We start from the raw sequence: 15452 nt of genomic DNA on the forward strand, positions 1-15452 counted from the left end.
ATAGGTCCAGTATATTTTTTTTTGTAAGTTAATTAAACGCTTTCCAAAGATATCCAACGTTCCTATAATTTAGTAAGTAGTAAACTTTCAGTGATAATATTATGCAGTATTGTATGATTATTAACAACATTTAAGATGCTCTCTGGGTGATAGGCTTATGCCATGGGACCTGCTACAAAACAAAATGCCCACCAGAACCATCTTGAGAAGTTTCTATTGGCTAAAGCCAAAATTTCAGAGCCAGCAGTAACTAAGAAAAAAAACCTTTTTAATGGGATATTGCTCATGTCATTTTTCCCCTAATTCTAGAACAGATTTTTAATTCCAACAATGAAAATAGTGCTGAACATTTGGCCAAGAAGTTGGTGCTGACTATAATATATAATATCAGTACCTCCTGGCTTCATTTGACAGTAATGCAATGAGGACTTCCAGAGCACATCTTTTCCATCTCCCTGACTGTGAGGCTACATCTGTTTTCAATAGTGCACAATTTCCGTTGCTCTATTGACAGATAACAGATAAGATATGTCCTAGGAGACCACAGCTACTATCTGGAACCAGAATTTTTATTTTAAGGGTAAATCTCCAGCATCATCAATCCATTACTACTTCATCAGCAAAAATTGGGTGGTAACCTTACTTAATGGTAGATCTCAATTTCATCTCTATTTTTGTATCTTATACTTTGTAAGATTAGATAACTCTTGTATTAACAAGATTAGAAAGATGCATGACATTGAAAATAATCATTTATTTTTTAAATCATGTAGTTTTGTTCAAAGCAATGCTAATGATTAAAGCTCCAGGTTTCCCTAAATAGTTCCATAAAGATTAGATGACTTCTATTTTCTGAATACATTTTGTTCTGTCCCACATAGAGGGTGAATTCAGTGTGTTTTATGTTTACTTGGGGAATGCAAAGAGAGATATATGCCTTAGAGCAGGCAAATAAAGTCATTAAGAGGCTGTGGTTTTGGCCGGGTGCAGTGGCTCACACTTGTAACCCCAACACTTTGGGAGGCTGAGGTGGGCGGATCACCTGAGGTCGGGAGTTTGAGACCAGCCATGACCAACATGGAGAAACCCCATCTCTACTAAAAATACAAAATCAGCCTGGCATAGTGGCACATGCCTGTAATCCCAGCTACTCAGGAGGCTGAAGCAGGAGAATTGCTTGAACCCAGGAGGTGGAGATTGTGGTGAGCTGAAATTGCACCATTGCACTCCAGCCTGGGCAACAAGAGCAAAACTCTGTCTCAAAAAAAAAAAAAAAAAAAAAGAGGCTGTGGTTTCAAGTTAGGTTGCCTGCATTTCAGTCCCAGTACCTCATACTACCTGTATTACTGTGGGCGAGTTAGTTAACCTCACTCAGCCTTTTACCCCGATCTTTAAAATGGGTATATTTGCATCCATTGAGGTACAGATAAATATATGGCATAATACCAATGGAAAAGCCATAGGCAAAAAATGGACCTTGACATACAATTATAAAACATCTAGGAAAAAAATTAGAAAATCTTCAACACGGAACACTAGGAGTGTTCACTAAGTTCACTAAGTTCTTCACTATTACAGGAGTTCTTAGACTTGCTACCTAAAACTGATCCATAAAAGGAAAATTTGATGAAGTTTAACCTCATCAAAATTAAAAACTTTTGCTCTGTCAAAAACCATTTTTAGAGAGTGAAAGTACACATTAAAGAAGGGGGAAAATATTTGCAGACCACATATCTGACAAAGGACTTATATCTAGAATATACAAGGAACTCACAAAATGTAACATTAAAGAAGCAAACAATCCAATTAGAAAATGGAAAAATACATACACAAACATTTCACTGAAGAGATACACAAATGGCAAATAAGCACACGAAAAGATGTTCAACATTATAAGCCATTACAGAAATTCATGCTAATACTACAATAAAGTTGATCACCTGTAACCCCAGCTATTCAGTAGGCTGAGGTGGGAGCATTACTTGAGCCCAGGAGTTCAAGACCAGCCTGGGCAACATAGTGAGATGCTGTCTTTACAAAAATAAAAATGAAAATAAACATCTATGATACCACAATGAGATATCACTGCACCTTTAGAATGAATAAAATTTCAAAATGGTGATAATATCAAATGCTACTAGAAAGCAGAAACACTTCATCATGCACACATTGCTGAGAAGAATGTAAAATGCTATAGCGCTCTGGAAAATAGTTGGGCAGTTTTTTAAAACAAAACATGGTCTTACTGTATGATCCAGCAATTGTACTCTTGGGCATATAAAATTGGACATGTTTACACAGAAACTTGTACATGAATATTCATAGCAGCTTTCGTGACAATAGCCCAAAACGGTAAACTATCCAAATGCCTTTCAGCATGCAGGTCATTAAACTATGGTACAGCCATACCTTGAAATATTACTAAATAAAAGGGAACAAACTGTTGATACATACAATAACTTAGACCCTAAGGAAATTATACTAAATGGAAAAAGCAAACCTGAAAAGTATACATATGACATTTTTCCATTTATGTAACATTTATGAAATTATAGAAATTAGTAACAGATTAGTAGTTACCAGGGATTAGCAGGCAGGGGTGGGAATGGGTGTAGACAGGGGTGGCACAAGAGAGTCTTGTGATGATGTTATAGTTAATTATCTTGATTGCAGTGGTGGTTACATGAAGCTACACATATAATTAAACTTCTTAGAACTACACACACACTATGCACAAGCACAAATAGGTGCACATATAACTGGTGAAATCTGAATGAGTTCCATAGACTGTACCAATGGCAACTTCCTAGTTTTAATATTGTACTATAGTTGTGCAAGATGTTATCACTGGAGGAGGTTAGGTAAAGGGTGTATGGGACCACTCTATACATTTTTTTACAACTACCTGTGAATCTATAATTATTTCCAAATAAAAAGTTATTTAAAATGTTTCCTAATAATACCTGCCATAATCCCACCTGGGATTATGAATGAGCATTTAGCCCAGTATTTCAACTGTAGTTAGTGCTCGATAAAGGTCAGCAAAGATTTTATATATTAACTGCTGCTGTTGCTACTTAATTGGAAGAATGTGTCTTGGAAATGAGATTCAGGTTAGAATATACACTCCGTGAAAGCAAGGATTTGGGCTATTTTGGTCACTGTTTTATCCCTGCATCTAGAAAAACATAGCACATATAAGATGCTCATTAAACATGTGATGAAGAATGAATGGGTGATTTTTTAAATGCCATGAAGGAGGATATTTGGCAAATGGAGCAAGAGGGAATAACATGGTAATATCCCAGCTGAGCACAGATAAAATGACAATTTGCCTGGACTCCCTGTGAGAGCAAAGGATGGCAGATGGGGTGAAGGGAGTGAGCTGAGATGTTGAGGGTAAGTTTGAATTTTAATTTGACTCACTCTACCCTAAACTGCATCAACCCCAGGGACAATTGAGAAGGTAACTGTCCTCATGTCAAGCCCCACTAATGGGACTCCTAGTCCTTACCATGTACTCTGTCTTCCAGGGTGGCCAGGTGTATCATGGTCAACACCCAGTGGAACTGTTTCTTCCTGCCACGTTCTCCACTTCACTGCATGGTGGGCCTAATCCATTCAACCCTTTCACCAGCTGAAACAGAGGACCCCTACTGCACTCACCTCAGCCATTAGTAGTACAGGGCCGATTGGACCACCAAAAGAAAGACTGGCTCTCTCAGGTTAAAGGACCGATACAACAGTGTCTGGGCACAGGGTCCCAGGGACGAAGCCAGAGAATTTTTTAATGACGCCACCCACTCTGTATTAGTCAAATAGTTTCCGCTGACCCTGCTGTAGGCCCCAACACAGGACCCAGTCACCTCAATTCTTTTGTGCCTCTTGGTGAGTTTCCTGCATGTTTGAGAATCCTTCTTCCTTTCAAAGCTCTAGTCTCACCACTTGTAATCAGCAATCAAAACTTCTGTATTTGCAGAGCATCTGTGGGGTGGCAGCACACTGGTGGGCAAAATAGGAAGTATAAAGATGTATAATATGTGAAACCCCCTCACTCAAGGAGCTTACAAGTCCAACGAAGCAGGCAAAATGGCAAACACAAGCAATCGGGAGCATTGTGAAATGATGACTTTAAGTAACACAGGAGTTCAAAGAGGGGGGGTTTGATATTGTTGCATTTCCACAGGAATGAGGAAACAGTAGCCTGGTCAGAGCACACATCCCAGATACCTGGGAGGAGACTGATTCAAGAAGCAGTGGGTCACTGGCAGTATCAAATGCCAAGAGGAAAGTGAGACAATTCAGTGTTGGACTGAGAAGAAGCTATTTACCTCCAGTCTCATTATGGATGAGCATATGGGCTCATTAAAAATATATAAGATCTGATTTAACTTATTTATTATTAAACATGCATTTACTGAGCATCAAGCACCACTATGCTAGGTACTGTGGAATAATATCAAATGAATAGACATGGTCTCTGCCCTCAGAAGAGTGCTCAATAGTGAAAAAGATAAAGATGAGACAAATAATACAAAAGAATGAACAAGGGAGGAAGTGGGGAGGAGGGGACACACAGTGGGAATGGAATGTGGAAGTAGCCAGGCAGTGCTTGAAACGAACTTGCTGCGTTCCACTTTTATAACTCATCTTCGTGACATGAATGAATTTAGCTTCCTCTTGGCCTCTCTTGAGAAAAAAGAGCGATCAAGGAGTGAGCCTGGTTCTCATTATCAGTGCATTTTCAACGGAAAATGTTATATGCTTGATATTTGTGCCCTTTATTTTTCCCCAAGTTTACTTAGGTTTGCATTTATATCATTAAATATTTAAATTGGGTTTATATGATGTTTTGCTTCCTGGAAATTCCAAAGCTAAATTCAGCAAATCTGGCGTCTGTATTTTTCTGCCTACATGGAAATTGTGCCAGAGTCCTTTTGGAGTCAGGTACTGATATAGTATCATTGAAATTTCTGAGATTAGAAGTTAAACGTGGTGAAGAATTAATCTGCTATATTAATGAGTGCACAGTTTGTAGCTAGAAATCTGTAAATATGAAAAGTTATATATATCAAAATCACTGTATTACATTCAAATTGAGGGTTTTGTTCTCTTTGAGATTCAGGGTTTCTTTTTTAAAAATCTCGTCTTTTTTTAAAATAAAAGATTAGCAAAAAAGAATTCTTACTGTTAATATTATCTAAAATTAAATTACACCTTCAATTATATCAGTTTTAAAATGCATTTTAAATATCTAATGCCCTTTGCTCAATGAATTCTATTAATGTATGTGTTGTTTATAATTTTATAGACACAAGCTTGTTCTTTATACTTTTATATTCTTTGCCAGCTTCTCTCCAAACAAGAATAGATGCTAAATCTAGAATTAATAAATGTGTGATAAAGTGTGATTACAAAAGTAATGATTAGGCCACAGGTAATCCTCTTAAGTATATTCTTAAGTGTAACACTTAATTTTAAGTGATCAAATAATGAGTACCTACCCTTTCTATCTAGTTAATTTAATGATATAACATATTTATTCTGAAATACAGGTTCCATAAGGACAGATATTTTTGTCAAGTTTGGGCCACACCTAAATCCTAGGAACCTAAAAGAATCCTTTGCCATATATAAGTGTGCAATAAATATTATCAAATAATTACTGTTAAATGAATGAATGAATTTTCTTTATTCAAAACTTTCCATTCACACTGTCTCACTGAAGCTTTAAATACCAAGAGTGATTATTTTCTTTTTTTGAGCTTGTTCTTTCCCTGAAACAAAGAAATAGCACTAGTTCCTTGAAGTGTCAGAAATAAAGACTGAGCCCACCCGAACTTCCAAATAAACTAAATATAGAATAATGTATCATGACCGCAATGATAACGGGGACCACCAGGGGGCCCCTTTTTTCCCCCACCTATTACTGAGCTATCGACTCCTTAATACAAGTCAACTTGATATATGGAGCAACTCATTTGCAGTTTTACTTAAATCTGTGCCGTTCTGAAGGCATAAAAAGTGTCTCTGTGACCTTCAAGAGACAGAAATAATAATAGTAAATCATGACAATAGTAACTGAGTCTAACTAATGATGCTGGAAGAGACAAAATAGCCTCTGTAACTTTCTCTACTCCCAGATACTAGTTTTTTGTACAAAATGAACACAAATAAAAGCTTTCATTCTAAATTCACAACAATCACTTGCCACTATTTTCTCACCTCCATTGGAAGTCAGAGCTCATAAACAGTTCTTAATGTACGTGAACTGTTTTTTACTATATTTGAAGTTGTGTTATCTGCAGCTTCCTCACAGGTCACTGCAAGGAAAATGCCACTTTCTCATTTCCCCAACACTTAGGAAGGCTCTGGAGCCCAACCGTCTGAGTTCGTATCTTAGCTCTGCCACTTGCTGGCTATGTGGCCTTGGACAAATTGTCTCAACTCCATCAGCCTCAGGGTCCTCCTGTGTTAAAAGGGGGAGTATGTGTTTATAATACCTATAATTGTGAGGATTCGATGAGATATTATATATATATAACACTTGGCACACATTATTACTGAAATCTGCCTCATTTGCTACATAGTATTCTGTAGTTTGTTCCACATCAGCATTTGATGGACCTTTTCAAAAAATCACATCTTCCAGGCTTGCCCAACCCACAGCTCGCAGGGCACAAGTGGCCCAGGACAGCTTTGAATGTAGTCCAACACAAATTCTTAAACTTTCTTAAAACATTTGAGTTTTTTGTTTGTTTGTTTTAGTTCATCAGCTGTCGTTAGTATTAGTGTATTTTATGTGTGGCCTAAGATAGTTCTTCTTCCAGTGTGGCTTAGGGAAGCAAAATGGTTGAACACCTTCTGTCTTAGGCACGTTCCTTAAAAGAAGTAAGGCAACCAAGACTTAATAGATGAATGCATATTGCGTTCTTTACTAGTCAAAGGAAATTTGTGTGACTAATGCCAGAACACCACTAGCAGATTGTGTTTGATTGGCGTATCAAAATTGTTCATTAGCAATTGTGAGAATTACTAAAATGGTACAACAAAGTAAATTAAGAACATCTGGATTTTTCAGGGGAAGGCAAGAGATAGCAGTGGTAGTTGGGTTGTTAATTCCTAAATTAAATGAATTAACACTGGTGCTTAGTATCCTAAGTACAGAAATAGCCTGAGGCCCTTCTTGCCTCTCTTTCTCCATTTGTAAGATAAGGATTACCGTCTTCTATGTACGTACTTAATAAGAAAGATTAATTAGTCCTTTAAGAGGTAGACTTAAATAATCACCATTACTATTAATTTACCCAGTGGCACAAGCAGCTGAGGAGCTCTGGTAACTGACACAGAAGCACACAGTTCTGTTCTGCCTGGGTGCTCTCACTCACCCAGGCCTCTTAATTGCATTTTAAGTAGCCACAGTTAGGGACCATGGAAGGCACAGAGGTGAATCCTGTCCTCAAGGATCTTACAACTTCCAGGATTAGAGAGGTTAACTGAAGAGGTTGGGTAAAATATATTAATACATTCCATATAGCATATCAATTCTGTGAGAGGCATTGAAAGAATTCATTTTTAAAAGTTTGTGCTAATGTTCCAGTGGGGTGCACAAGATAATTATTTGGGATGCAAAAAAAAAATATTAAGACTTCTATTTGTTATCTTTTTTAAAAGAGGGAAGAAATTAGTCCATGTTTATATAATGGTTGACAGTAGCACACAGATACATAAGTAGATAGTCTGGGAACAGTGGCTCACACCTATAATCTCAGCACTTTGGGAGGCTCAGGTGGGAGGAACACTTGAGGCTAGGAGTTCGAGACCAGTCTGGGCAATATAGCAAGATCTTGGCCTCTAAAAAAATTTTTTTTCTTTCATAATTATCTGGGCATCATAGTGCTTTCCTATAGTCCCAACTACTTGGGAGGCTGAGGCAGGAGGATTGCTTGAGCCCAGGAGTTTGAGGTTGCAGGGAGCTATGGTCACACCACTGCACTCCAGCCTGGGCAACAACAGAGCAAGACTCTATCTGATAATGGTATATGATCAAGAAATTTTGGAGATTCCGATTACAATTGTGTAGATTTAACTTATCAGTTAAATTCTGCTTCGTGAAGTCACCCTGGCCCCCTTGCCTTACTGAGTATTCCATATTCCAAATTGTTCTTTAAGTGTCTCTAAACAGTTTATCTTCTACTCCTTCCATATTGGTGAAGATACCTATTCTTCTCAAACTTTTTTCTACTATCTCAAATATTTCATGATCATGAAGATTATTCAAACAAATCATCAAAAGGCTTTGCTTCCAAAATGTGAGCTTTCATTACCACACTTCTTTCTTAGATCATTTCTACCCCTTCTGTCCATCCCAGTGTATTTCTTTAAACTGGATTGTAAAGTGGGTACTCCTGCACCCTGGGCTGTCCTCGTCAGTACTTCATTGTTCTCTGAGATTCCTTCTTTGCAGAAGCGCCATGATTGTGGGATAATCACCCAGCAACCAGTCAAAGTAATTTGAATTTAAATATTTCTTCCTTTCTCTAGGAATTGATTTAATCTCCCCTCTCTTAATGTTTTAGGGAATATGTTAAGACACGGTAAAAGGTGGGAGGAAGAGATGAGTTTCCATCTGACTAAGAGGTGGTAGGGTGCCTTTCCTTTTACATTGCAGATCTAAGGCCTTTGCACCTTGTATCTAGTCTTTCAATAGGCTTTGAAGTTTATTCATCTTTAACAAGGAGAGACATTTTGAATGTTTTTATTTATTACCATGGTGTATTGAAAGAAAAAGGAAACATCATTTTACACTTTCATATTAATTTTTTAAATGAAAATCAGTCATTCAAATCATTCCTCACCAAATCTTTCTGAATTCTAAGACATTAAAATTCATGTCCATTGGAATATTGGATTCATATTTTAATCATGGGCATATTTGTTTCCAATTATATTTTTGACAAAATAATTATATGTTTAAGTTTATTTCTATAGACTTTATAATGCTTCCAGGTCCTTGGCATAACCCATTGTAGGCACATTTTACAGGACTTGGTGGAATGTTAAAGTGGTGGAAGTTTATGGCTGTTACTTAGCTTTTGCAACAAATTCCTTATTGTTCCCCTATATCTGATGCCACATCATTGACCAAAAAAAAAGCATCCCTTAGTTTACACACTTGTATTTTGGCCTATGAAGTCTTCATGGTGACCCATTTGATCATGTGATTTGTAAGTAGATAATTACCAGAGTGAACCATGGACTTGTTAGTATCCTGTTACTGAGTGGCACTGAGGCAACTGGACTACAGTATTGGCCTAATTTTTATGTGTGTGAAGTGGGACTGGGGGCCTGTATGTGGTGAAAGGCTATATACAAAGTTCCATCAAAACTACACTTTATAGTCAGCAAAATCATTTCTGGCTTTCAAGGATCAAAGGAAGAAAGAAGATTTAAGGACGCTGGACTGATTTATAGCGTCAAAATACTATCTAAATGGGCTATGCATTTTATTATCTGGGGTGGAAGCATAAATGGACAATTTCAAAACACCTATCAAATAAGTAGCAAAATTCCTGTATAGAAATGGGATTTCTGGCAGGGCACGGTGGTTCACTCCTGTAATCCCAGCACTTTGGGAGGCCAAGGCAGGTGAATAACCTGAGATCGGGAGTCCAAGACCAGCCTGGCCAACATAGTGAAACGCTGTCTCTACTAAGAATACAAAAATTAGCTGCACGTGGTGGTGTGCGCCTATAATCCCAGCTACTTAGGAGGCTGAGGCAGGAGAATTGTTTGAACCCAGGAGGCGGAGTTGCAGTGAGCTGAGATCATGCCATTGCACTCCAACCTGGGCAACAAGAGCAAAACCCCATCTCAAAGAAAAAAAAAAAAAGGAATTTCCACCAGGAAGGATAATAGAGATTAAAGACATCTTTCAGTTGCTCAATTTAAGTGCAATCACCATATGACTAATTTGAGTCATTGCGAAGGGGGCCAGTTTAATTGAATAAAGGTTTGAATTACAGAATATTTTCTTGTAAGTAGAGAATGGCCTGACAAAAGTCTTGCTTTCATGAATGGAGACGGGAGTCTGCGTTGGCACACCAAAACCCTGACCTGAGATCTTCAGGATGCAGTTTATTAATTTTTTTTTTTTTTTGGATTTCAACATTTTAATTTCTCTGAAATATAAGTCACTTTTTGCAAGCTAAAAAATAGAATCAAACTAAGGCGATCTAGTCCTGTAGGCATCCAGGCTGATCCTTGGAATCATGAGCAGAATGATGGCATAATACAAGGTGCTAGCAATAGGTTTATAAACTCTAAATGATAACCACTTATCTACGTGTTTCATTAGGAAACAGTCAAAAGTCCAGCCATTAAAGGAATAATCTACAGAACATTTGATTTACTAGGGACAAAATGATCCAAATTGTATGCTGTCCAATCTACTCGTGAACTGGATCAGAATGGGCCAAGGGCTGTTAAACAGAGAAAGTATTTACATTTTGAAAAGTTACTCCACAGGATAAAAAAATTCCTGGTTGCTGTCAATAAGAAAGCAAGTAAAAAAACATTACAGATGAACTCACTGATCTTTGATTTTACTAAAGCCTTCCACTGGAACATGAAGGTAGGGATAAGTGTAGAGGATAATATACTCAGATATTTTTAAAATAAATTACTTAGTAATAAGAAATTAGCCATATTACATTCTTCCATTTGCTACAAGAACAAATTGGCAATGAAGACTATTTAAAAGAAATGCTCAGCTCTACAGAGGGTGATGGCAGGCAACACTTTTCCATTACAGAATAACCTCTATTCTTCCATGATACATATTCCTGTGGAAAAACTTGTCAGGAGCTCTTGCCAGGGCCAAGGGATGAAAAACAGAGCATGTCCTAATTAGCTACTGCAGGTTCAGTTAACATCTTTGGGAAGGACCCGTAAAATCTAGCCATTATTTTCTTAAACATCTGCAAGCTGCAGAATTCCTTAATCCTTAGCTATAGTTTCTGCTAGGTATCTTAAAGCTGGGACAGTTCCACTGTGACTCTTCTCCTCAGCTATTAGGTGGGTGCTAGTCATCAAAGTCTGGAATGTCATCATAGGAGTAACCACGGTAGCCTTTGGATGCGTAGTAAGTGATGTGCAGGTGGTAAAATCTGGGTAGGAACACCAGAATGCCAAGGATCAGGACTGGAACGGCTGGTCTGCCCCCTCTTTGCTGATGTGGCCTGACAGCTGGAGGGAGCCTACAATAATGAGAAAGGCGCCAATCAAAAACAGCACAGTGGCAAGTGCGATGGTCTTATAAGGGATCTTAGGAGGAGTTTTCTTAAACTGAAGGTCAATGTAGCCATCCTCTGTGCTGGAGAGCCTTGAATATTTCACTTTACTCCTGGGGATTCCAGTAGCCAGGTTGGTTTGGGACAGCATCATAACACGTTGACACAGCAGAGCGCCGCACCAGGCCGCCCACACACCCAGAGCTCACCCACGGTTGGCAGTGCCCGAGGTCGCATGGCACAGCCCGCTTAAGTGCCCAGTTTATTCTTTTAAACAATCCTTGAAGAACTGCTGTGGGTGTGCTATGGATTGGCTTAACATATTTTTTTCTACAGCTATAGGAAATTTATTTCAATGTATTCATTAAATTTGTTTATAGGAATTTGTTAAGCCAATCCATAGCATGCTGACCACTAGGAATTGGGCTTTCATATTAATACAGCCCAAATGAGTGGTATTTTGGTGTGTTTAAAATTAAGGGGGTTAAAAAGCAAAATGCATCATAAGAATGCCAAGATTAATCCTTAAAGTCACGTTACTCTTCTTTTGAAGAAGTTGTCTTCTGTAACATCCCATGGGTTAGAATAAACTTGCCATGTATTTAATGGCCCTGAAAATAAATTCACAACACTAGGCCAACCCAAAACCCACTGGCTATACATATTAAAATCATTTCTTTGTCACCTTCACTAGTTACTTCCCGTGTAATTAAACCCCTTTAAAACTGAATTTGTAACATAATCAGCTGCATATTGCCAGGACTGTGAGGCTGCTTCAAGATGCAATTAGAGCAAGGCTAAGTCAGGTGAACCTCGAATTATCAGTAGATGTGGGTGAGCCCCTAGAAATGGGCAATTACCATCATATGTCACGCTTCTTATCTCTTTTGCAACAGGGCTACATAAAAGGAAAGTAGAGGGGTGTTTTAATGGCCTCTGCTGCCATTTGTGTGTATACCTAAATTTACATGTTATACCCTGATGTATATTCATGTCTGCAGATTACACTTGAAAGAAAACGAATGATGTCAACTGCAGACATTAAACAGTGGGACATTTTGTAAAGAATTTCAGGCCTGTCTCTGCACTCAGTTTTTTCTCTATAGAATCTATGTACTAGGCATTTTCCTTCCACCTTTTATGTTTTATGATCTTCCTTGCTGTGAGAGAAAAACGAAGTCAATAGAGTAGATATTTTTTTCTTCTTTTCAGACCAAAAGACAGGTTTGGATTTTTTTTCCTTCCTTAAATAATGTATTGAGATATACTTTTTAAAATTCAAACTCTCAGCTGGTGACATTTCTGCCCTTATAAAGCCCACCTTTTTCTCTCCCCACTTTCATCCTATTCCTTCATGTTCTGTGTTATCACCGTGGTATCAATTCCAGCTCATAATTATTGGTCTCCCATTTAGCCACAAGGTGTAAATTTGCTAACTGACCAGGCATGCTCTGACGGTTAATCTCAATGTATGTCTAAAGGCTGAGCTTGCTGCCCTGGAAGATTTCCCTGGGGGATTGCTCTGCAGACTGTGAGGCCATTTGTTGAGCTGTCGGATGTGGAAGGAAGGAAAAGGAGAGAACCTGCCAGAGAGAAGCAGGATCATACAGTGCCTTTCAGAGGAAAGTGGGGAATCAAAGGCCAGTTTCCTGTCCACTCCAGTTCCACAAGCAGGCTCTTGGGAACTAGGGCATCAGGACATTTCCCTATTAGCGTTTTTAGAGGAGTCACCGAGAGAGGGCCCCCAACCTGAGGGTTAAGGCAAATTTAGTGGTGCCCACAGGCTGTGCTCAGAAATTACCACCAACGCAGAACCCTTCTGTTTATATCTGAGACTTGCAAGTTCTTCATAAAAATGCTTGGAACCAGAAGGGGAATAAAAACACATTGGTATTGACTCCGGAATCCAAAAAGGTGTCTACAGAAATCAAAATTATTGAACATCTAATTGAATGTCCACAAAATATTTAACATCCACCTCACTAAGTATTAAATTTCACCTTATTAAAAATCCATTACATATGAAAACAAATTGTAGATTTGATTTTTTCACTTTGCAAGATTTTGAGCATGCTAATCCTAACTTAAATGAATGGCACATAGCAAATAATTTGAAATTCAAAATTATAAGAATCCCTTCTTTTTTTTTTTACACAAAACTGTATATTTTAGGTGAATTGTATATTTTAGATGGGATGTGGGGACATCTTAATATCTTTACAAGACACGTGTGGAAGACCCTAAAACAGAAAGCCTAGAGCACATGAAAGTTTTAAAACAGCTCTGCATCTGGCTACTCTCGTCCGAGTATGTGATTATTCCTGAAGACAGACATCTGCTCAGACCCCATTGGGGAGGACCAGAATGCCAGATGGGGGAAGGGTTCCAGTTTGTTCTTGCTGTCTGCACCTGTAGTCGAGGTGAAGTGACGAAGGTGGTGTCTAAGCATGAGGAACTATTCACCAGGCACCTGTATCTCGTTGGAAAGATCCCAGGGTGGTGCCCGGTTCTGGTGAAGAAGGAGAGTTCCTATTGAGTTGAGGAAGTAAAAGCTGTCCAGGTGGGTCATGTGGGTAGAATTACACTGCCCCCTTGTCTGAGTTGCGTTCGCTCCCAGCAGATTACCAGGCCTTTATGTGCCCTTGTGTTCTAATCCACATTTCTCAACTGGACAGAGACTTCTATTTAGAATAGAAAACTTGAGGTGAAGGAGCAGAAGAAAAGATGGGTTATCTGATTTCCATGTGGGATGATCCTAGTCTTTAATTCAGTGGCCTAACTTCTGTGAACTTTATTTTATTCACAATACCTGGAGCAATGAATGCTGACTCCCCCCAAAACATATAAAAGATGACATTTCTTTGCAATTCCATCCACCAGTAACAACCACTAATAACAGTTTGGTATCATTCTTGCATAATTTTTTTATTTACATGCACTAAAGTATTATTAATTTATTTTCCTTTATGAAATGAAACAATAAATATTTATAAATGTTTAATTTTTTCAGTTATCAGTAGATATTTTCCATGTCAGTACATGTGAATTACCTCATTCATTTTAATGATCACATAGTATTCCACTGCATGGCTGGGCCACAGTTGACTTAACTGCTTTGTATAGCTGGACATTCGGGTCGGCCATTAAACTTTGACCTTTCAGGAGAATGAATCATGTACCTAAATAAACCATTATATTTTGGCTAGAAATATACATCCTCAGTCCACTGTTTTGGCTTAACTCATCCCAGGAGCAGAAAGAATGAACTCTTCCCCTATACTGATGCTTGTTATTAAATGTAAATGCCATATGTGACTCTTCATTTATTTATTTCTTTGTCTTTTGTCTTTGCCTTTTTCTCTTATGCAGCCATCTGCAGCCAGAGACAAGGATGAACCGACTCTACCGGTAGGAAGCAGTAGCTTTGTCTGTACCTGCTTGTGTGCCTGTGGAGAGTGTGGGGCGGGGTTGGGAGTAAGAGGGGTTTGTGTGCTCAACACATTACTCTCTCCCTTGGAATACTTAAATAGTCTAACCCCTGGTGTGTACTTCTACTCTGTGCCACAATTAGTGATGACTGAATTCTGGCATTCATGAACACATGTCTTCTGGGACTAGGTTTCAAAATTTGAATTTTCTCTTCCATTTGGTATGAACTTTTGTAGGAGTTGGAAGAGTGAGATATTTCCAAATTGCATTCCAAGGGATGCTGAACTAATATTTGGGAGTAGTGTGGGATCTAATGCTCAATATTTGTTTTCTTTGTGTATCTGCATGCACATACTCTGATTGGAAATTTATTTTGGTCTCATCAAAAGAAATGCTGCATGAGACCTATATATTTAATATATACATAATACACAAAAGAATGCTTTCAGTACTTCTCTAGATGTAATCTTTTTCAAATGAAGATCTCCACACCAGAGTTCTTCCAGTTTCCCAGAATAAGGACCATAGTAGTTATGACAAATTATTATTGATAAACCATTTCTGAGTTCCTGTTTAATTAACACATCACATTTCAGATTTTGCAGCATAGTAAAGAAACAACCTTCAGAATTCTTGTGTTCAGCCATCAAACAGTGATTACATTTCCATTTTATTCAGATCTCCTAAGCTTGCTCCTAAAATATTTTGAAATTTAATCATCTGAATCCTCTA

General features: G+C 38.2%; 1 protein-coding gene and 1 pseudogene across 3 annotated transcripts in view; one reads left to right on the plus strand and one right to left on the minus strand.

Annotated features, from left to right (window-relative positions):
• The window catches only part of SLC24A2 (solute carrier family 24 member 2), a 271203-nt gene that overhangs the window by 151780 nt on the left and 103971 nt on the right, over window positions 1-15452 (plus strand). For all 3 annotated transcript variants that reach the window (XM_074017385.1, XM_015437107.4, XM_015437108.4), the window contains exon 3: window positions 14661-14699. In XM_074017385.1, the coding sequence (XP_073873486.1) occupies window positions 14661-14699 (39 nt within the window). The remainder of the gene's footprint in view (window positions 1-14660; window positions 14700-15452) is intronic.
• LOC102120417 (transmembrane protein 230 pseudogene) lies at window positions 10963-11528 on the minus strand (annotated as a pseudogene).

The sequence above is a fragment of the Macaca fascicularis genome, chromosome 15 (assembly GCF_037993035.2).
Source record: "Macaca fascicularis isolate 582-1 chromosome 15, T2T-MFA8v1.1".
In the NCBI taxonomy this organism is placed as follows: Eukaryota; Metazoa; Chordata; class Mammalia; order Primates; family Cercopithecidae; genus Macaca; species Macaca fascicularis.